This window comes from Miscanthus floridulus, chromosome 4 (assembly GCF_019320115.1).
Source record: "Miscanthus floridulus cultivar M001 chromosome 4, ASM1932011v1, whole genome shotgun sequence".
Classification (NCBI taxonomy): Eukaryota; Viridiplantae; Streptophyta; class Magnoliopsida; order Poales; family Poaceae; genus Miscanthus; species Miscanthus floridulus.
Genome location: NC_089583.1, coordinates 24,020,762 through 24,044,476, shown reverse-complemented (window position 1 = coordinate 24,044,476; position 23,715 = coordinate 24,020,762). Strand labels below are relative to the sequence as shown.

At 45.1% G+C, this 23,715-nt stretch overlaps 2 protein-coding genes across 18 annotated transcripts; both read right to left on the bottom strand.

Annotated features, from left to right (window-relative positions):
* Window positions 1-12,893: 12,893 nt before the first annotated feature.
* On the bottom strand, window positions 12,894-16,931 carry LOC136551160 (IAA-amino acid hydrolase ILR1-like 6). 17 transcript variants are annotated; one of them, XR_010782465.1, is made up of 6 exons: window positions 16,282-16,929; window positions 15,486-15,557; window positions 15,253-15,405; window positions 15,156-15,207; window positions 14,508-14,540; window positions 12,894-14,407 (listed from the first exon to the last, which is right to left on the bottom strand). XR_010782465.1 is itself a non-coding variant. In XM_066542743.1 (3 exons), the coding sequence occupies exons 1-3, from the start codon at window positions 16,569-16,571 to the stop codon at window positions 15,303-15,305; spliced, it is 465 nt and encodes a 154-aa protein (XP_066398840.1). In that variant the 5' UTR covers window positions 16,572-16,928; the 3' UTR covers window positions 14,672-15,302. The 17 variants fall into 17 exon arrangements, 1 of the variants encoding a protein (XP_066398840.1); XR_010782474.1 differs by having other exon boundaries at window positions 12,894-14,248; window positions 14,331-14,407; window positions 15,024-15,405; window positions 16,282-16,928; XR_010782469.1 differs by lacking the exon at window positions 14,508-14,540 and adding an exon at window positions 15,695-15,820 and having other exon boundaries at window positions 15,024-15,405; window positions 16,282-16,931.
* A 357-nt stretch (window positions 16,932-17,288) lies between these two features.
* Window positions 17,289-18,128, bottom strand: LOC136548246 (putative cyclin-dependent kinase F-2). Its single transcript, XM_066539847.1, has one exon. The coding sequence runs from the start codon at window positions 18,126-18,128 to the stop codon at window positions 17,289-17,291; it is 840 nt and encodes a 279-aa protein (XP_066395944.1).
* Between the last annotated feature and the right edge of the window lie 5,587 nt (window positions 18,129-23,715).

Sequence of the window (23,715 nt, the reverse complement as noted above, 5' to 3'; positions counted from 1 at the left end):
ATAAGAAGTTCTGCAAGTTTCATAACGCTACTTCTCATTCCACTAACGAGTGCAGAATTTTCCGGCAACATATACAGAGGGCTATTCAGCAAGGGAAGCTTAAATTTGATACTCCTCGGATGATGAAAGTTGATGATAATCTTTTCCCAAGAGATCAGAATATGGTCGATGTTAAGTTGCTCAAAGGAAAGACTAAAGTCCTAACATCAACCAGGACAAAAGAAACCAGAACCATTGATCCAAAGATGCAAATATCAGCTAATGAATATAAGAGATTAAAAGGCGTCGTGACCAATAGAAGAGCCTGATATGAGCAGGGAGAGACATCAAGGAACAGGGGCGATAAGACCGCATGTCACATCTCGAATTTTGTTGAATAAATGGTAATGGAAGAAGGAAAAGGATTATCAGCGTTGGTTAGAAGAGAAAGAATACCAACATCAACAAGAAGACGGAGAGGTATGAAAGAAAATAAACTAAATCACATTAGAATTGTCCTTTTTCAGACATTGTTGGAATGAAGGTTTAAAATTGCCTACCAGAAATAATTGCCCAGAGTGTAGTGAACAATATTAGGAGTTTAGGCAATCTCAAGCCAACCAGCCAGTCTATCCGTGCTCAAAATGAGTATCATCATAATAATATAGATCGGCGCTTAAAAAATAGAAGTGTTCACGGTCGGCTCGGGAAGCGAGTTGTTGATCAAAATTGGGCTGATTATGAAGAAGAGGGTGATGAGGAAGAATATGTTTGGCAGGAAGGGCAATGGTGTCCAGGAGGTTTGATAAGAAGCTAGAAAAGAAGGGATACAACACCTAAGAAACAAAGAGCTAGAACATGCTTAGGCATCTGGTAGACCTCAAGTGTGGCGTGCTAAGCAAACAGCCGATAGGGGTCAATCATCGGCTAATATTCAAATAGGCTTTTCTGTTGCCGTCAGAATTTAGAGCTCCAGTAGACCAAGAAGTCCATTCAGATTTTGATGAATTGGAGTATGAGGAGATAGTTGCCAAGTTGACAGTTATACAGCAAGCTATATTCGATAAGTCAGTCAAGCATCGGCACTTAAAAGCTTTATATGTAAAACGGTTTCATTGATGGGAAGCCGATGAGCAAAATGTGGATGGATGGAGGTGCTTCTGTTAATCTTATGCCTTATACTACTTTTTGCAAGCTTGGCAAGGGACCAGAAGATTTAATTGAGACTGACATGATGCTTAAGGATTTTAGGGGTAATGCATCCCAATAAATGTGCCTTTGGAGTATCAGCTGGACAATTTTTTGGTTTTATGGTCCACGAGAGAGGAATCAAAATTGGTCACAAAAGTATGAAAGCAATTGATGAGGCAGTGCTCCTGACTACTAAAATAGAGTTACAATCTTTGCTTAGTAAGATTAATTTTATCAGGAGGTTTATTTTCAAATTTGTCAGAAAAGGTTATGTCATTTTTTTCCTTTGTTGAAGTTAAAAAATGATCAAGAATTTAAATGGGGTGATGTACAACAAAAGGCGTTTGAGAAGATAAAGGAATATATTAAATGTCCACCTGTGTTGGTCCCTCCTTAGCAAGGTAAGCCTTTTAAGTTGTATGTGTCGACCGATAACCAGACAATTGGATTGGCCTTAATACAAGAGTTTGAAGGAAAAGAACGAGTTATTTTCTATCTAAGTAGAAGGCTTTTGGATCCAGAAACAAGATATTCTCCTATTGAAAAGTTATGCTTGTGCTTATATTTCTCTTGCACCAAGTTGCGACATTACATGTTATCGGCTGAGTGTATAGTTGTCTCTAAGGCTGATGTGATCACACATGCTATCATTGCCGATGTTAAATGGGAGAATGGGGAAGTGGATTCATGCATTGTCGGAATTTGACTTGAGGTAAGAATCAGCTAAAGCAGTCAAGGGGCAAGTAATAGCCGATTTTATCACCCAGCATCATAGGCCAAGTATTGGCTATGTAGAGCCGATACCTTGGACATTATTCTTTGATGGATCATCATGCAAGCAAGGTGGTGGCATTGGTATTGTTATTATTTCACCTTGGGGGGCAAGTTTTGAGTTTGCTTTTCTGACTAAACCAATTACTACCAACAATCAAGCAGAATATGAAGCTATTCTTAAGGGGCTTAAACTTCTTCATGAAGTAAAGGCCGAGGCAATTGAAGTATTTGGAGATTCACAGTTAATTATTAATCAGTTGGTCGACCTATATGAATGTAAAGATGATATTCTGAGGGGATACTATGATGAATGCTAGAGGTTACTCAAGGAGTTTCCTCATATTTCTCTTCAGCATATTCCAATAGCACAGAATCAAGAGGCTAATCGGTTAGCTCAAAGTGCAGTCAGATTATCGAGTGTTTCAAGAGATCCTAAGTAGTGAAACCTTGACTAATGATTGGAGAGTTGAAATAACTGATTACCTTAAGAATCCATCACAGAAGGTTACCAGGAAACTAAGGTATAAATCGACCAAGTATGTATTGCTAGATGATTAGCTATATTACAAGACAGTCGATGGGGTGTTGCTTAAATGCTTAAATCAAGAAAAAGCTAAAGTGTTGATGGGTGAGGTACATGAAGGGATACGTGGAGCTCATCAATCGGCTTATAAGATAAAATGGATTATTCATATGACCGGATATTTCTGGCCAACAATACTAGAAGATTGTTTTGAATATTATAAGGGGTGCTAGGATTGTTAATGTTTTGGTAATATTCAGAAATTATTCGCATCGGCTATGAATCCAATAATCAAACCATGGCCGTTGCAAAATGATTTGTCAGCCGAAGTTTACAAGAATCTTATGGTAGATGATTTAGAAGACTTAAGTTGCCATCGACTGCGTGCTCTTGAGAATATCGAAGCCAATAAGCTAAGGATTGTGAAGTATTACAATAAGAAGGTCAAGAGCAAACAAATTTCTAAAGGAGACTTGGTCTAGAAAGTGAAATTGCCGATCGGGTCAATAGATAGCACGTTCGGCAAATGGTCACCTAGTTGGGAGGGACCTTATCAGGATTAAACGTTGTGCGCCTGGCAATGCTTATATTTTGAAAATGCTAGGAAGAGAAGAGGAATTTGACATGGCGATAAATGGAAAGTATCTAAAGAAATATTATCCTTGCGTTTGGACAAATACTTGATAGCCGATTTGTTTAGTCATCGGCTCTAATAGCCGGTACCAGAAGGGTATCGCCTCTAGTTCAAAAAACAAACCCAAAGGGGTAAAAGCCGATACGATATGTATCGCCTATAGAGCAAAAATAAACACAGAGACAATCATGATGTATACAAAGATATTGCAGGAAGTTCACTGAGACGCGATCATAGACAAATAGGGATTTCATTCATTGATCAGTTTGTACTAGGTACAAGCTAATTGAACACCCTATTTACAACGTCCTAAGCTGAAGTGATGTCCACGATGGCCGCTGCGGCATCTTTGAAGTCCTCGATCAGGTCCTCATGCGTGCTAGGGTCATCGACCATCGAAAAGCTTGGCTCCATGGTGCAGGAGGTCATGCCCGATCTGGACCCACGCCACTGCTAGAGCCATCGTCGCGCCACAGGTGAACGCCGTGGAGGGCGATCTCCTGAATGCGCACCAGGACGTCCTGTAGGCAGGCTGATGAGAAGAGGGCCCCTGGGCATTGACGGCCACTTGTAGCCGCGTTCGCCGCTAGTTGGAGGTTCTCCAACTGCATCATCAAGGCTGGAAGTCATAGAAAGAAAGAAGCTATCAAGACAAAGACCGTGTAGATTGAAATGAAGGTTTTCTTGGAGTTCCCCTTACCTACCACCATGGCGTCAGATTCAGCCAACTACGCCCGAGCAGCGTTGGCTTCTTCCTCGGCAACAAGGAGGGCGGCTGGAGAAGCCTCGAGGTGGTTCTCAAGCTGACTGTTCTCCCAAGTCGCCTTGGAGTAATGGTCCTTGGCAGCCCTCCACTCCTAAACGCTGGGCATCATCGTCGTTGTAGGAGTCGGAGGAGTCCAACGATGAGTCCGGCGTGGTAGCAGCAGATGCGGTGGTAGAAGCCTCACCGGTCCTAGGAGGAATCGACCAGAGGCTATCATTGAGGATGAGCCTGTAGATGCATTAGTAGATGATTCTTGTTATGGACGGGAGCGTTCAGTCTTACCTCATGTGGCAGAGCCGCTGGCTAACCAGGACCTCCTTCGGGAGATCTTCCAATGCACGCTTGCCGCGGTGATCTTCTCTTGCCATGGATGCTAGACTAGATCGTGGAAGAAGAAGGGAAACTGCTATAGAGTTTGTGAAGGCGGAGAAGTACAGAGAATAGAGACAGTTGTAAGTGTAGATATGCTTGAAGCCAGAGCCCTTAGCTGGTGTTTATAGCCACAAAGACGGGATGGTCGATATCTTGGAATATGCAAAGGCAAGCCCAATTAATGGAAGAGGGAGTGCCATTCTGCCAGTACTTAGGGAAAATGCGGCGATTGATGACCGAGGAGGAATTTGAAAAGTTTACCATAAGAGCTGTTTTTATATTTAATCGAGTTAGATCGAATCACAAGTTGAAATTGGCTAATCCAAAATAGCTATTCTACTGAGCCTAGAGGAGACACGCAACAAGGCCAGATAACTGCTTACAAATTAGTACATGGAACATGGGTATAGGGCAAAAAAGGAGTCACTTAAAACAAAGAAATTGTTTGCTATCTTCTCCTATTACAAACTAAGGGTCGGGGAACACTTTGTTCACTATGTCTTCGGCCTAGGAAGCGTGGAGTTGGCGGTGTTGAAGAAGTCCTTGACCAGGCGCTCATAGTCCTCAGGGTGTTCAGGGGCTAGGAAACCATGGGGAAGAAGTTGAAGCTCGTGGCCAGAGCAAGCTTGTGCAACAGCCAATGCCATGGCAGCACCATGACTGAACACCATGAAGGGCAACTTCTCTGACATGGTTTGAGATGTTGTATAGGCAAACCACCGGCACAACACCCCTAGCGTTGATGAATCCTACCACATACTCTACAGCTGATCGAAGGCTTTCCAACTGGGCCGATAGGTCTAGAAAGATTCAAGGAAGGGATAATCAAGATCTTGAAGATAGCACTAAAAGAAATAGAGAATTGTGGTAGATATCTCACCCATAATTCTAGCCTCGGCCTCATGCCAGCCTTGCTTGAGTGGAGTTGGCCCCATGTTCCAAGATGATGAGAGCGTCCTACAAGCGCATTCAGATGGAAGTCCATTCGCCCAAGATCATGGATTGCATTCTCCTGATGACGAAGATGCTAGTATGGTGGCATAGACTCGTCAAGGGCCTCTTCGGCAGGCCTCTTGCCGTTCTCCATGTCTTTGAGCCTATTAGAAAGCAAAATGCACTGAAAGCATAGAAGGTTTGGGATGAAGCAGGTTATTTTTTGATCCACAACCATGGCCCGTATATATAGCCCGAGAGATGAGAAGATAGACTTTGTCAGGGGTATGGAATTGAAGTCAGTTATGGAAATGGATCAACACTCCTAGAAATTCAGGGAATGGTCCACGGAAGCACAACGGATTCAGACTTATTGCTTCCCATAATTATAGATACCGTGGGATTGATACAAAGGGTTTACATTGACCGACAATCGACCCATTAAGACTTCCTTGGATTGAAGGGAGTCTAGATCCCCACAAGGCCAAAGGTTATCACGAACTGAGTCATATCGGCCCTGCTGATAGAAGTAGCATCAGAGGAGAGAAAGGGCCGCCTGCTAAAAAGATGCCCATATATCCAACCGATTTCTCGGCATGAGCACTTGATAGAGTGAACAAGGGGAAGGTGTCCACACATTTGAACCCTTGCAAACACTAGAACAACTCTACACTGATGGTGAGAAAACTCAAGGGACATCACAAGAATTCTTCTAACCACAGTAGTTGATTCTCTTGCTCGACAAGGCATTGAAATGAGCGACACAATCGCCCTATGCACAAGAATTCTTCTAACCACTCAAGACCCTCATAGTAAGGAATTAGACCATGGAGGGTCTAGCAGAGCCAAGGGCACTTGAGGAGGTAAGCAGAAGGGAAACATAACTGAGTCATTGGGTTGCTTTCTCTAGGGTCAGATAAGCATTTATAGTCGGTCTGGAAGATTGAATCTAAGGGCCCATGAAGCAATAGTGCTCTCGTGAAGCTTTAAAGTGTAGGCTCATAAGTAGGCAAGGACATTGGTAGGCCCCAGATCAAGGTTCTCTACCTGTGACTACTGGATCCATCGGGGGTATAGACATGGTAATTTTGGAATAAAATTACTTTTATCCCAAAATTGGGAGGCATATGTTTACACCAAAATTTGGGAAACAAGAACGCAGGAACTCAAGGCTTATAAAATTGAATCATCAAGGGATCAAGGTCGACCTCTTACGAGCTCTAGTATAAGTTAGTTATCAATCCTTATCTAGTTCAAGTACGACTGCATCGGTTAAGTTTGACCTCCACTGCTCGAATTAGATTAAGGTCAAGTTATCGGCTCTACCTAAGGGTGGCATCCTTTGGGTATATTCATTAAGTTACCGATCTTGCTGATGTTCTTGTTGTCATTAGTTTTAGCAATATCAATCTGCCTGATCAAGATCGATTTAGATCAGCCTCACATCATTTCAGTCCATCGTTTATTTTGTCACATTGCGATGGTTCTTACTTTAAACGATGGATTATGTTTTATCGGTCGTTCTACTTTGATCTTGATCGTGCATAGTACGCGGCTAAGGCATGTCTGATCTTGAGAAGGTTTACTAGCTAGTTGAATCTAGTCTATAGCTCGCTATTATGGCTGTAACTGATCCGGTCGATCCCCACTGTTAGCACTCTAAATTGGAGTATGCTAGTTGGTAGATTTGCTTTCGACCAGGAGTGACCTAGGCTGTTTGTTATGCCTGCATCGGCTAGATAGCCCATTGCCAGTACTTTAACGCTTATAGTATGTCTTTATGATTCTGTTAAATGTAAATAGATCTATTTATTTTAAAGGTTTGATCTGTTATCTTTATCATGGCTGTCATCGATCCGGTTGAACCCTATTGTTAAGGATAATAGGTTAGATTTGATGAGTTTATAGATCTGTCTATATTAAACAGTTAATTGTTCACATGTTGTAATCCCTTTTCTACCTGAATCGGCTATTTTAGCCAATTCACATGTGCTTTCAAAGATATGGCACGCTTTCATGAACCTGTTGAAGTATCGTCGGTTCTATGGATTTTTTGGTTGTAGACTATCATCATCATCATAGCTGCATCGATCCGGTCGAACCTCACTGTTAACGGTAGGTGAGGCTACCACGTTTTCATGTGTTGTGGAAAAAGAATTTTCCATTCTAGAACTTCACCTAAACGCTATTGTCCATCTTATTTTCTTTAAACCCAAACTTTCTTATTGTTTCATCAACTTCAAATACTACTATCTAGAGACTTGTTTTAATCCATAAATAGATTTGTACAGGCGGCATCCCTTACGTTCTTTTTGTTCTACGATAAAACCTTTGGGTTGTGCCATGTAAACGTTTTCATACAAATCCCCATTGAGGAATGTCGTCTTTATATCCATCTAATGTAACTCTAAATCATAATGTGCCAATAACACCATTATGATTCTAAAATAATCCTTGTATGAGACTCGAGAGAAAACTCTCTTCGTAATATATTCATTCTCTTTGTGTAAAGCCTTTTACTATAAGTCATGCTTTATATCTTTCTATATTCCCTTTGGAGTCACATTTTGTCTTGTAGGCCCTTTCACAGCCTATTGTTTTGGCTCCATTAGGAATTTCATCTAAGTCCCAAACATTATTGGTATTCATCGAATTCATTTCAACTTCCATAGCTTCTTGCCATTCAAATGAGTAAACACTTCTCATGGCTTCTTCAAATAAGGTGGGATCACCCTCCATTTAAATTTCTTCACTAACATAGACTTCATAGTCATCAGAAAACTGGTTTACTAATTTTTTGACCTTCTAGGGCCTCATCTACTGGCACTTTCATGTGGGACTGTTGTTGCTATTTATTGCCAAGAGGCAATTGATTCTACATGCTCCTGTATCATAAGATCATTGTTTACATTATTCATCTTCTTCAAAGAGCCAACAACAGGTGTTGTATAAGTCATACAACATCAACAGGTATCGAGAAATTTGTTGTTTTGAATCACTGAAGTGGGCACATAGTCCCGCTTCTCTTCAAGTCATAGGTCTCTACATACCGTGCTCCCCCAGATAGTCCCATCTTTTATAAAGATAGTGTATCTTCCTAATTTCTTATTTGGGTTCAATCTGTTAAAACCTTATGTGACGCTTTAAGCACCACTTTAATATCTTTGATGGTGACTACAATATCCTCCTCTCGGAACTTTAAAAAATCTAGGAATTTAGTTGTTTCTCTACTTAGGGGTATCATTGTTATGACCGACGGTCACATTCATCAAAATCTTTATCTCACTCAGTTTCTTACAAAATTTGTATCTCACTCTTAATGAAGAGTACACATTCATCAACATCTCACTTAGTTTCTTACAAAATCTGTATCTCATTCTTAATGAAGAGTACACATTCATCAACATCTTTATCTCACTCTTAATGAAGAGTAGTTTCTTAATTGATCTTAATTCTTACTCTTAATTCATCTCACAATTCTCCCCCTCAAAATATGGCATGAACTATACGGCCATAATTTTGAGAACTATTTAGAAAACTATAAACAAAGAGACACTTATGACTTACTTCATTCACATGATTATGCCATACAAATAAAGTTATTTCTTGATCCGTATAGGAGTACACTTTCCTTATTCCACTTCAAGAACTCAATAAGGTCTTTTATTAACTTTACTTTTGCAAGTCACGCTTGCATCTTTTTCTTGTCCTTTGATTAGTATTGACCATGATGGTGCATTTCTATTGTGCCATAGTCAATACTAGGATAGCATAAGAGCTACCCAAACTTCTCTCGCTATACGGGATACAAAAACATATGAGTCATCACAAAACTTCTCCCGCCATGCAGGATTGACTAGCATAAGTACTATGCTAAACTTCTCCCCATGCGGGATAAATCTATATACAAATTACCGTAACAAAAAATTTAGTCATGATGACTAAAATATTCATTTATACTTTATTTTCCAATTAAATCTTCCTATTGGTTCCTAATTTAATCAGAAAATTAGTAAACTAACAAAAAAATTATCCTGGACTGGCTTGACTCAAGCCTTTTCATTCACATACCCCAGCATTGCAACACGTTGGCATGCAATTGAGTGATCTCGTTGGTTAAAAAATAAAACTTACAAGATGCTTCTGTATCAATTCTACATCACTGTTGGACAGAAAATAGAATTAATGCATAAAACTCATAAATTAACTTGAAAGACATATAACTACTCTTTAAAATTAAATTCTCCCATTGGTTCGAATTTAGTTAGAAGATAATCAACATCATTGCAGCGAAACACGATAATAAAATACATTCTATTGGTTCAGGAGCATTTCTTGGTCTTTATCTACTCTCTGAAAAATTAACCATGTTGGTGTAAAATTTATCAGAGATTTAAACTTCAACCTTAAACTCATTATAATATTGTTATCATCAACGTTGGTTAGAAAATAACAATACCATAATTTAACATAAACAAATCAGACTACTCCTTTAATTTACATTTTTCCCGTTGATTCCAATTTAATTAGAGGATAAACATAATCATAATTTACTAAATAAATATAACTGCTCTTCCAATTAAATTCTCCCGTTGGTTCGAATTTAATTAGACGATAATAAACATTAAACTTTACAGCAAAAAACTGAAAAAATAATTTATTTACTTTTCAGAAGTATTTTATTGTACTCATCTAATCTCTGAAAAAATTATCCCGTTGGTTCAAATCTTAATAGAGATTTAAACTAGACAGAAAATCATCAAAAATTTACTTCTGAAAATAGTAAAACAATTCATAAACTTTACTGTGCATACAGCCCGGCCCATTAGGCGCTCGCGCGTGGCCCAGTACGCAGACATGCTCTGCTGCAGCGGTCGTGGCTTGTGCCGCGCTCCCCCACGCCTAGGCCGCAACCTGGGCCTGGGTCAGGAAACTGATCACCCGCCTAGCCCAAAAGTGGCCCGTACGATCTGAGCCGTCCATCCCGATCCAACGACCGGGCGGCGATCTCGATAGAACAAACACCCCCCCGTCGCACCTGTATCCCAAACCCTAAGTTCATTTCTTCCCTCACCTTTCTCTCTCTTCGCCGCGGAAGCTGGCTCTCTCTCCTTTCTCACTCTACGCGGCGGCAGGCCAGCTCTCACTCCTTTCTCAACCAGAACCATGGCGGTCGGAGAGAAGATGGCGGTGCCATCGCCGGTCCCCTCGCTGGTGCACGCGCCCACCGTAGGGTGAGCGCGCCGCCGTCGAGCGGTCTAGCGACTGACGCCCTGAGTGCTTGTGCGCGGCTCAGTGGAGCGCTAGCGAGCCAGTGGCTAGGGTGATCTTCCCGCACTACGGCGGTGCTCGGGGTCTTCATCCCGCACAATGGTGGTGGGATGGCGGCGCTGCCATGGGGCCCCTCGCCGGCACGCGTGCTCGCCGGAGGTTGAACGTGCCACCGTCGAGCGGCCATCGGGCGGTGCCCTTGGTTTGAGCCCGAGGCGGAGACCGCACGGCGGCGAGTCCTCACGCCCGTGGTGGCTCGAGGTAACTTTCCACGTGGCGTCGAGGCGACGACTAGCGGTGGTGACGGTGTGGGCGGTTGCCAGGTAGGAAAACCCCCTTCCCTTTCCTTTCTATTCTTCTAGGGTTAGGGTTAGGGTTTCGATCCAATTTGGAAAACGAATCCCCTCCTATTTTCTTTTTACTTTTCTACCCCGATCTAGATCTACACGTTAGAACCAAAGCTCTGATACCATTGATAGGATTTATAGTATTATCTAGGTGTAGATCAATCGGTAAAACTTGACTTAGACAATACCTTGTTAAGTACCTCGTCGAGAGGCAGTCACGGCCATGGCGCCGTCGATGAGGTAGCAGCGACATGGAGGCGCGGTCCAGTGGCAGCGGCGAAGGCGATTGGCGCTTCCTGTCGCTCACAGCACACCCTCTCGATCGGTCTAGGGTTAGGACGTCGGTGGGGCGCTGACGGCTGCGGTGAACCTCGTACCTTGTGCTCCGGCCCCCACCTTTCTCTTTATAGCATTGCTCGACGGGGGCCCATCAGTCAGGAGAACGGATGGGCGCCCCCCGATCAGGGCGTGAATCAAGGGCCTAATTGGCCGTTGGGCCAACTGATGGAGATCAATCTAACACGAGGCTCCAACTGTGAGCTTTGCCAGCAATGTGAGTAGCCTTTTAGTGCAAGTTTACACGTGTCGCCTGCTATGATCTCCAAACTCAAAATGTTTACAATATCCAGTACTTCAATTTGATGAAAGACTGCCAAGTTTCTATTGATTCATGAAGCCAGGGGAAGGAAGCAGTGAAGATGATCAACGAGTGGGTGAAGAAGGCCATGTGCAACCTCGTCGAGTCCATCATCTCCAGCAGCGACATCGCCGCCGACACCGACCTCGTGCTTGCTAACGCCGTCTACTTCAACGGCAATTGGATGGATCCGTTTGAACCCCATGAAACGTCTGCGGGCATGTTCCACCTCCTCAATGGCCGCCACACCAAGGCGGAATTCATGTCGATGTACTCCTCCTTCTCCTACATGGACGGCTTCAGGAGCTGAAGATCCCCTATGAGGCCAAGTGGGATGGTGGCTCCGAATCGACTCAGTACTCCATGTTCGTCTTCCTCCCATACACGTGTGACGGCATGCATGGCGACCATGGTGGACGTGGTCACTGCGTCGCCAGCGTTCATGTACAGCATTGCGGGCTGTGAACCTGAAGCTGCCCAAGTTCAAGATAACATTCATCTGGGGGAACCTCAAGGAGATCGACATTCTGCCAGATGGGTCTGACGCTTCGGAGGCCGCCGACCTGCGAGGCATGTGTGATGAGGATGAAGATGACGGTAAGTCACGGCAGAGACTGTTCCTAAGGAAGCTTGCACACATAGCGGTGGTTAATGTGAACGAGAAGGGAACTGAGGATGGAGCAGTGACATCCCAAGTGTATGGTGGCGGCTCTAGCTCCAGATGACAACAAAAGGATCGCAAACTGAATCTGGCTTAATTGTGTTCACTATTTATTTCACCACATGAGTAAAATAGCAGAACACTGTAAAGACATTGTGAACATGAAAATGACAATAAGATTATTTGCTAGAAGACCGCAACATCTTCAGAACACAAACCACTTGATAGTGGTACAATTGATATAGCAACCTGAACAAACAGCAAGGAACAATGCCGGAAGCTAGCCTACAAACATCAAGTGGGGACAAGGTACACTGAATCATCTATCATAACTGTCGTCTATCCTAATTAACATGGTTATGATAGCTATACTAGGTAGTGTGTCCCGTGCGTTGCTACGGGACAACTAAATTTTTGTACTAAAAATACATGGATCGCACGATAAAATAATAATACTGTGAAATTAAATACCCGTGCTAATGCAATGGCGACCTTCGATAGTACAAATCAAACATTCAAAAGAAAATATATGCATCGGTAACAAAGCGTATAGTGCTCGTGCTAACGCCACAGCAGCATTTCAATATGCTTATGAAAACAACCAAACGAAGACACAAGAGATGAAGGGGCACGGGTGATTAAGGAATTAAAAATAATAACAACCCGCAAGGAATCAAACATGAGCAGATTATGTCAATTTTTACTGAAAATCAAACATTAGCTGACTATTACTAAAGAAATAGAGTACCAATGCATTCTTTTAGTGGAACTGTACATTTGAAGGGGATAAAAGGAAGTATCCATCTCATATATGGTCGAGAGATAAAGCTCTAATAAAATAAATCACACAGCCAAACCAAACTAGAATCAAAGCAATTCAAACATCTGTAAACAGGTACTAACGAGGATTCCAGTACAGATTCCTTGTTGGTTTGGCCAAAAGTCCAGCTTTTAGCCGCCAGATATGCATACATCTTTTAACTCAGATATGCATCCATCTTTGATTATGAAAGCGTACAGTATCTCAAAACACTTTCCAAGGAAAAAATAGATCATGTGTTCCCCGCCCAAGATGTTGTTCTAGGCTTTAGTTTCCTTGCTAGGAGGCTTAGAATATAAGGACCAACAGGCAGCAGCAACCAAAGCGCTGCAAAAATGCTAAATCATAATGAACCTAGGGGACTTAGAACTGAGTACATTGCTAATTGTGTGATTGCAAGACCATGGGGAATCATCTAGTGTCCTAGAAAGATTGTTATGAACAGGGAGAGCCTAAGAGTGCCAAGCTGATTGGTGAAGCCCATAGCAAACAACCCTGGCTTCCTTGCCCTGAAGCAGATTGAAGGTGTAAGGAGATCTCTCACACGGTTTCAGCCACAGCCAAACAAGGTGTTCCTGAACTCCAATGACCTGTTGCACAACCTCCAGTACCTGAATGTGTCGAGCAAGAAGAAGAAATGATGTCAGCACTTTCTCGTCTTGTTCTGAGTTATAGGGGAAGAGGCACAATCCTACCGGTGCAAGTTAATAACTGCAAGGGTGTATAGAACAAGCAGAAAACTGACACTTCCATATCTTGAGCAATAATTCCAAAAAAATACTCATGCAAGATATAACAACAAACAATTGAACCTATTACCCTAGTATTGTAAGGACAATAGTCCACAGACACTTCCATCCAAAATCTCCTTTCATCCCCATATACTGATATGAAGCATTAGTGCCAAATGAAATTGTCGTCTTTATATTAGACAGTTACCAGTGTTATCTGCTAAAGATGAGCCTCTGGCCTATGTACAAAACATGTTATAAGGAAAACTGATAGCTAAATATGGAATGCATTATCCGGTCAACCCAGGTAGAGAATATGTAAACCTCCCATGTTCTTCTCGATCCAAAATTCCTACTCAAATAACTGGTTTTAGTTAGACCATCGCAGACAAAAAGATACTCCCTAGAACAAACATTATTGAAGGCATCAAACATCGAAAGACAAACAGGTTTAACTGAACCAACTTCTTATTTTTCCAAATTATCATCTAAAGCATTCTGGTTGTTGGAAATTTCTAAAAACAAAATATCATCGTGCCGCCGTCGAACAGGGTGGGCCGGCAGAGGCATGCGTATATTAAGGAAAGCACAAATGTTCGGACCAAAGACCTGCATGGAGAGATAGAGGGATCAGCTTCTCGACTGAAACCAGGTGAAAGCATCATTTTTTTCAAAGCACAATAAAACAAACTCTGGGCTCTCTTTCATGATCCCGTAATCTTGAGCAGCTTTGACCGACCTTTCATATGTTTGCTTTATTGCATCCCTCTTCAATCCAACAGAAAAAAGAGAGAAATTAGAAGCCATCACAACTGGGAAGCAGAAGGGGGAAATGCCAATGGCAGCAGTCAGGAGCAGCAGAGTTTACTTGAATTTTATTCTCAAAATCCTCCACTGACAACTGCATCAAATTGAACTCTAGATTCAATTCAAGCTCTCCAAGCCTCAAGCTCTATAGACAGCATATATATATATATATATATATATATATATATATATATATATATATATATATATATATATATATATATATGGATTTCATCCTACAAATACTTGTCATCAAAGTTGTGTCAAGTCTAGGTGCTTAGTTGAAAAGTGCAGTGATGATAGACATGAAAATGGTGCTACAAAATTGTTCTACTATCATCTGACATGTGAATGGATTTATGGAACTGTACAAATAAAGTCAGTTTCTGCAAGAACATACCAAACAATAAATTTAAAAAACCGAATACTCTATGCGGCCACATGGTCAGGAAAACTGGAAAATGTATAGTATATCGCCCATGCTAACACTACGGCGATATCTGGTAATACAAATCAAACAACCAAAAATATTTCAAATTGATAAAAATGGAATGGACATATCTGTTACAAAGGTTACCTGCCCTATTCTTAGCCCCCATGGACTCAAGACACGAATCACAAAACAAAGCAAATTTCCCACTGCAGAGTGTGCAAGATAAAGCAATTAAGCGAGCTGAGCAAGGTATGGATGAGGGGAGGAATAACAAACTTTTGCAGGCTTTGCATCTGAATGTTCTCTTCTGAGGTGCTGGGCCTTTTGCCTGCCGTATTGCAGACCGCAACATGTCTAATGTAGCATTTTGTGCCTTCCGTATTGCAGACCGCAACATGTCTAATGTAGCATTTGTCCATGCCCTCAATACATCATGCAGACTATTTCCATTTTCCAGCAAAAAGTAGTCGGATGGGTGCTTTTTGGTACTCCCAGCATGTACCTCAAAGTAGTAAGGTGAAACAACCTGCAACTCATGTTCCATTGGTTCAATCCTCAAAGCTCGGATAAATAGGTGGTGATTTTGGAGAAGAGGAGAAAACTCACTTTTTGGCCTTTGCATGAAGAGCATGAGCACAGTATGCCGATGGCTTTGATAACTCACCAGAGTACTGCTCGCTGAAATAAGATGAGAAATAGATCCCTGGTTAAAATTACAGTAACCACGATACTCACCACAGAATAAGACATGGAAAATGCAAGTGCATGGTATGATATCTTGGCCTCCAAAACAGTAAATAGAGATCACATCTCACGTTCACCATAATGCGTCATGTTTTTCTTTTTTTTTTGTGCCGAAAAGATAATGTGCAGTAGGCCATGCTCATGTCACAGATGTGCCGAAAAGACAATACAAGTGCACTGTAGGCTCAATTGGGCTCCTGGAAATGAACAGAATGGGAAGAATTAAAAGGGCATGCAATTCCACATCTCGCAGATTAATAAATTTGTCAAAAACTCAACTCCATGGCAGTTCCCAGAGATAGATACACTAAACCTAATCTCCCTGCTCATCCTACACAAGAAACAATGCAAACAACTACTGCAATGGGCGGTGGCTTTCCATTCTTGGCTTATAAGCACACAGATTAAAAGATACGGCCACCATGTTTGAAGTAAAAATGCTATCACGGACAAGAAAACAAATCGGCAAAATTAAACAAGCACCTCCGCAGATGAATCGTCAGGAAATTAATAATTTGCCACGCTTGGAATAATTTCTGGTACTATGTAGTAATAATCTTTTGTTAGCACGCCTCAAATTTTGGAAACGGATTTGAATCCGACTAAGAGAGAAATCAAAAAGATTAGTTTAATGATGAGTAGCACGAACAACACGTACATGCCGGCACACGCACCACGTAGGCACTGGATGGGCAGCGCGTCCATGTCAGCCTGGAGCGCGACAATGGGCGGGCGGCCGGTGCCAAGCGTGGCGACGACGCCGGTGCGCGTGACCAGGTGGCGGAACCCGACGCCCAGGGCGTCCAGCTCGTCACGGGCGAGGCGCGCGTAGGAGGAGAGCTTCACGCCGAGGTCGCCCTCCAGCTTGCGCGCCTCACGCCGCAGCTCCTCCCACTCGGACTCCTGCAGCTCCAGCGCCACGGCCGCATCCGACGATGACGACATCATCTCCGGCTCCGGCACCGGCACCGACGAAGCCGGAGATCCAATACGGCGAGGTGTCCGGGGTCGCTTGTGACGCGAAGAAGAGGCGGGGAAAGTGGGGAGTACCTCCGATCTGGATCCGGCCGCGGGGCCGTGCCATCGTGGGGAGCTTTGGACTCGCAAGGAGGGTGGGCGCGGCCGGCGTCACGGCCAGCTTCGGGCGGGCGTGGGCTGCGTCACGGCGAGCTGCGGGCGGGTGCGGCGGCGGCGTGGCCAGCTGCGGGTGGGCGACGATGGGGAGGCCGGAGGAATCATAGGAGCGGTTTCCTTTCGTGCGGCGTGGACTCGCGGTGATCGCAGGGAAGGCAGACCGAGGGAGCGACGGGTGCGGGATTGCAGGCATGGGTATACGGATGAATTAGAACAAATGTCGCACCAAAAAAAATATTCATGTTTTGTTCTTTTTAGTCGTAAGAGATAAAACGGTCACCATCAGTTTGTGCCGATGCTAGCTATCGTTGTTTATAGGCATGCACAACTCGAGACTTCGCTTTGACGACGTCGTTCTCGGCGAACCAGCGGTGTTTGAGAGCGTCGGCCGCGGCGGGTCTCTCCGAGGAGTCGAAGGCCAGCAGCCCTGCAAGCAGCTCACGCCCGGCGAGCGAGACCTCCTCCAGCACGCCGTCGAATGCCTCCGCCTCCGCTCCAAAGCCGACAAGGTCGTCTCTCAGGTCGACCGTCTCATCGAGCAAGTCCTCCTGGGTGTCCTGCCGTGAACAGGGGCTCGCCGGCGAGGAGCTCGGCCATGACGCACCCGAGCGCCCAGATGTCCTCCGCCGGGCAGTAGCAGCGGAGGCCGTTCAGCTGGTGCGGCGAGCAGTACCGCATGGTGCCCATGGGCGGGTGCGGCTCCCCGAGGAACCTCTCCGTGGGCATGATCGCGCACCGGAACCCACAGATCTTGAGCGCGCCGCCGGCGCCGACGAGGATGTTGTCCGGGTTGATGTCGCGGTGGGTGACCCCGGCGCCGTGCATCGCCTCCGCGGCGCCCAGTAGCTGCCTCATGAGCGCCCGCGTCTCGTCCTCGGAGAACGGCCGCGTGAGCAGGCTACGGAGCGTGCCGGCGCCGCCGTCGACGAGCTGCTCCGTGACGATGAACAGGTCTCCGGTCTTGTCGTCCGAGGCCATGCCCTTCAGCTGCAGGATGGAGGGGTGGCCGAGGCAGGCGTCGAGGCAGCTGGCCTCGCGCACGGCCGCGCAGAGGCTCGCCGCGCCGTCGTCGCCCTCGCTAGGACGCACCCGCTTGACGGCCACCGTCTCGCCCGTGTGACGGTCCCGCGCCTCGGCGACGGCGGGGTCGGACGGCCCGAACTCCTCTAGCATCTCGTAGCGGTTGATGCTGTCGAAGTCGAACTGGTAGTTCACCTCCACCATGTCGTCGCCGATGTCGTCGTCGAACCTGAACTCGTAGTAGTACTCCTCCGACGGCATCTTGTAGTAGCGTCGTCGTCTCTGCTTCTTGCCGGCCTTCCCACGGCTGGGTGCCGGTCGCTTGCGATGTACGATCACCTTCAACGCCATGAGGATGGATTGGAGATGATCGTTTGGAGGCTGGGAGGTCGGCGCGGCGAGAGATGATCGGGTTTGTTCCGGCGGCCTGCGGTCTGCGGTGAGTCGAGATCGACCTCCTCTTGCTCTCGGTACGTAACGTGTCGAGTCCTCCAGACTTATAAATGCCGGCCTCCGTCTTGGGTTCGAGTCCGATATGGTCGAGACCTGTGATTGCACTGGGTTGCGGTTTGCACGTGCGTGATGCGCCGACTCGGACTTGAATTCGAGTCCGAACCCCGCATCCGAGGAAGGCGCACGTGAGGGTGCACAAGTGTTTTTGTTCTAGCCTCTCGGCCATGATGATGGTCCTGTCAATTAGCCCTGTTTTTAATGGGTTATAACTCATCTCTTACCTAATCTAATCCATATAGAAAATTAGTTTTTTATATAAGTTACCACAACCTATTCCAAAAAAATCAACCCATTCCAATTCAATCCACTGCACCAACAACTAGAACTGCTGGGTTCAAGACCCAAAGGATTTGTTTACAAAGTATGGACACTACTAGCATCAGCGTGCGCATCGCGCAGCTCCGCCCGCACACCTGCATCGTCCGCTTAAAAAAAAGGAAAAATCCGCCCACATCGTCTTCCTCCCACGCGTCTTCCTTATGTCCAGCGTCTCCTCCCCCGCGTCTTCTCAGCCTCTGGCACCGCCTTCCCCGCCACCTCCTCAGCCCGGTCGGCTCCAGATCTGGCGACGCCACCCTGGACCTCACCCCTGCATCTACAACCGCCCTGACACCCACCGCCGCCATGACCTCCTTCTTTCCCTCCCCCTCCCGCATGCGGCCATGGCGACTTCCAATGAACTTCAGCCATGGCGCCCCCGCCCCGACCTGGCCCAACCGCCACTGCCGCTGCCAGCTCTCCTAAATCTCCAACCGGCCATCTCCACCACCTGACCGGCCTTCCTCCCCCCGGCCGGCCCCTTTTAAGCCCACCGAATTTGGGGAAGAAGTGGTGGTGCGGCTCACCGAAACCCTAGCCGTCGCCGTCTTCTTTGCTAGCTCCGGCTGCGGCCGTGGTCAGGCGCGTGGTGGGGTCAGCGCTCACTACTAGAAAAAAAAAAGATTTTACAAGGCGGTGTCATTTTATTATCCAAGGCGGGCGGACTGGGTGGCTGCCTCCGTTAATCGGTGGCGGGGCCACTAGGCCAAGCGCCCACCTCAATTAATGCTTAACGGAGGCGAGCAGCATTAGGCGTCCGCCTCAGTTAATGCTAGATTAGCGGAGGCGATCAACATAAGGCAACCGCCTCCTGTTAATCCATTAACCGGTGCTGGCAGTTTAAGATGTCCGCCTTCGTTCACTACTACACTCACACCTTTCATAGCCGCGTCGTAACCCACATCGCAATCCAATTTTCAGCCTCGGCTATAAGCTGTCAGCAGCTGATACTTATAGCCATCACCGTCGGTATCTGAAGACCGGGGTGTACACTACACCGCCGTATTGGCTTATCATCCATCCGTGATAAGGTCCTTACTTCCGTTCACATTGGAACACAACCCGCGTGTGTGGGTATACACTAACACCACCGCATGGCTTATGATCCATACGTGATTAGATCCTTATTCCGTCGCATTGGAGCGTGACCCGCCTGTGTCGAGGCGAACATCACCGTCACTTCAGCGTATGAATCGTCTGGTCATAGGGCATGGTCACCGTCGCGTTGCAGTACGATCTGCCCATGATGATCCTTTAGTCAGTGTCGGGTTACTAAACGATTCGGCGGTGATGCACTATTGACCCCTACCACATCAGACGAATAGTGGTGAAGATGGCCATCTGCTTCACCAAAGGCAAGTGGTACGGCGGTGATGACAAAACAACCAACGACCCTTGCATCCGACGGTGACAGAATTGCATCCGGTTTTCATAATATATTTACTAATTTAGCTCGGCCTTAATAACTTACTGAACACACACCATACAGATATAATCATTACACATCATTCATCATGTCCACAATAAATAGTACTTGTTATAATAACAATGCTCGACACTAATATAACAACTGTGTCAACTGATGAATTAACACAAGCGGTACATAAATAGCATAATAAATATTCTGCTCACTACATAGTTACCTATACCTGATGGAAGATCGGGATCCCCGTTCCCATTACTACATACTTACATAAGGTAGATGTGCTTTGCTCCTTCAGATTGGCACTCCTTGATTAGCTTGGCAGCCATTACAGCATAGAACCCCTCTTCCTCCTACCATAGCCATTGCAGGAAAATCATTCAAAAGCACTGAGACTTCAAAACCTGCACAATGCAAAGCAGCGGAATTAATAATATTCAACATACCATTGGTTTAGTTACCAAACCAAAACTGGACTATATATGGACTCAAAATAACTTCCTACCTAAACAAAGACATGTCCTAACAACAAAATACAGCATATGCACCTTTACTGCTCTGCTAATGACTCCATGAACAAGGAAACATAAGACGGATAGTGAGGTCTGTTCAAATAAATACTCCAGGTACTTTTAGAATAGCGAACGACCCAGGCAGGGAGGACATGAACTTTTCTACGGCTCATGCCATATGCCATCAGTGTTCTACCCTCCCCAATAAGGAAAATCAAATTCTATTTTAGGTGAACTACAATCACTTTGTAGTCTGCATTGGCAGCCTCGGAACTAAGTCCAATATTATTCAGTCCAAATAGTTGCAGCGTGTTCAGCGTATGATTCAATATCCATTTACTAGTACCATAGTCTTCAAGGATCTAGATTGAAAGGTCAGACATATTGAAAATATCAGCAATACATAGACATAACTAACCTTGATCTCTATGGATGGACATTGTAGGACTTGGTGGCCTAAGAATTTTCCTCCATGTCTTTCCCTCTATATCAATAGCAACTATGTGGGACACCTCCAGCATGTGCATAAAACCATTAAGAAACACAGTTCCTAAAAATTTTGTATACTAGAATATTCTCTCTCCATTCAGATTCTTTACACATCCATGCTCCAGTTTTGGATGAGTAGATGCTGACAACTAACACCACAGGTGACCTTACCCATAATTCTATCACATGGAAGTGCGAGGAGATTGTGGGATCGAACCCCAAGTAAGCTGAACCATAACAAAGGTTGCTATGCAGCAGTACCACTGATTTGCTAGTCACTGGATTGCAGACAACATAGCGAAGCCCAATGCACTAGCAGAGGAAGAGGCCTCTATAGCAATATGAGATGACTAAATCCTGAATGGGGAAGGACAAGAAGGAAAAGGAGGGGTATTCATAGATGAAGCTGGCGAATCGACGTTTGCCTTTCTAGTTGCCATACATGAATCCGGTGACAAACTGGGACAACTCCTTACGGTGCTTGGATTTGGAGATGAGGCGGTACTAGGACAAACATACACTTGTAGTTGCACAAGGTGCGGGCGGTAAGATGGTGGAGGATAAGGACCAAGACATCATCTATGAGGATGTCTACTTCGTTCCTCTTGTTGGTGGCCTCCTCCTCCATCTTGACTAGGATGTGGTGGAGCGGGGCTGGCGATGGAAGCGGTAGCATTGTCGCCTGAATCAGAGTAGGAGTACCTATGGGGATGTGCCCGTGAGCTCCTTAATGATCAGATGGAAGCTTGATTCATACTCAGATGAGATAGGAGGGGAATAAAAAGGCAAGAAACATGGATAAGGAAAGTGCGAGAAAGCATTACCCTTGCCTTTGGATCTTACGACAGTGACCTCGAGTGGCCACAGTGGTGATGAGTACCAGCCTAGTCACCGGTGGATCTGTGTGAGCGTGCTAGTGAGACGTACCGACGCGGAGCACTAGCTTGTCGGCGGTGAGTGGCGGCTTTCACGCTGATAGTAGGTGAGGAATAACAGCACTTGAAGAGGAGACGGACAGGGTGGCGGCTGGGTGGGTAGTGGTCTTTGTAAGGTAACTACAAACACGCCAAAAATTCTAAAAACGCTTGGGAGTCTCGCACTGGCTTGCAAATTTTGATGATATCGACGATGAAGGCTAACGGCAGTGGTGATTGGGTCCTTAAAGAAGATGGTACATAGCACCTAATGATGGGCGTGTCAAACGGAAATTGAACGTTGGAAAGGAGATGTTAGCACCTAACGATGAATAGCGGCGGTGACGCTTATATCCGATGATGACATAATGGTACAATGTTAATACTAATTCAGCTAGGCCTTAGTAGCTTACTGAACACACATCGTACTTTTTACAATAACAATGGACGCTAATATGACAAAGTTCATCAGCTGATGTTGCATAATAAAGGTATCAATCTCTACAATAACAATGGACGTGATTACAAAGCCGTACCATATGGCGGTTTGCACATACAAAGCAACACCCCACGAGCATCACTAGTGAGGTAACAGTGTTCAAAATCAACAAAAGACATTCTTTTTCGATTAACTCGGTTACATTTTTCATTCACCAGGTGTACAAAATAATAAGGATCTATCAGCAACTATAGTAATGATGACAAAAACCTTGGCCCTATTCTTCAGCACTACTTCAGTAGTACTTTTTCAGCGAATGAATAATATTTTTCTCTCACAACAAATCAGCATAAGCATCGGCATAAGCCAAATTTTAGCGATGACCTTAGGTTTATCCCTGCACTGAGCGATGGACATCTCATGAAACGTAGAAGCCGGACAAAAGTGTAACTAACCATCACCGCGCCTCCGAATCTTCGCCACGAGTAGGGACGACGCCTGGAAGAAGCCTGGGGAAGAACCACCTCGCGGAACACCCTGTATCATCCGAGAGGATGAGGAGCCCCATGAGGAGCCTTGCTCGCGCCGTCTTCATCAACGTTAGGGAGGAATGCATGCCATGGCGTCGAGAGATCCTAGGTCAAGATCTGTGGGCTCAAAAGGTTTTCCAGCAACAGCAAGGCACCCTCCTCCGCCCTCTAGAATTTTCTATAGATATTCTGACCTAGAAATCTTCCACACACCGACCATCAACGAGCCTAGCTACCATATCATCGGTGACCCAGGACACCAAAGATGGTATTGTTCTTCCTCATCTCTTCACAAAACTTCCTCTAACACCCAAGATGAACGGCCACCAGCAGGCCGTTGTAGAACCTGATCTTGAAAGCCTTCTCCCAGCAACGGTGGAGCCACCAAAGTACGCCATGAACCATGGTGGATGAAAGGAGTTGCCGCTCTCTTAGTATAATGCTAAGGGATTTGGAGGGAGGAAAGGGGCGAGAGACTCAGTGCACCTAGACCCAGCTTAAACAGGTCAGCCTTGAAGATGCACCTAGACTTAGTGTAGTTAAGATGCATGATTTAGGGAGCACGTATCAAGGAAGACAAGGTATACGATGGTTACTGAAGCGACCTGATTTCTACGAAGGCAAATCCACAGAGTCAAAGTGTAATAAGACCGTTGTAGATCATATTACCCAAATTTCCAGTCGAATACCACATCCATACAACGATAATATTAGAGTACAAATAGTGCAGAATTACATAATTTATTACATCGCCGCATTGGCGGAATCAAAAGTAGCATTCATTCAGAATAGCTTGAAGA

Excerpts from the sequence above, each read along its gene's own strand:
- LOC136551160 (XM_066542743.1), bottom strand. The coding sequence starts at position 16,571 with ATGATGTCGTCATCGTCGGATGCGGCCGTGGCGCTGGAGCTGCAGGAG. Across the intron at positions 15,558-16,281 it reads CGTGGTGCGTGTGCCGGCAT|CGAGCAGTACTCTGGTGAGT; the intron begins GTACGTGTTGTT and ends ATCTTATTTCAG. Across the intron at positions 15,406-15,485 it reads CTTCATGCAAAGGCCAAAAA|GTTGTTTCACCTTACTACTT; the intron begins GTGAGTTTTCTC and ends CATGAGTTGCAG.
- LOC136548246 (XM_066539847.1), bottom strand. The coding sequence starts at position 18,128 with ATGGCGTTGAAGGTGATCGTACATCGCAAGCGACCGGCACCCAGCCGT.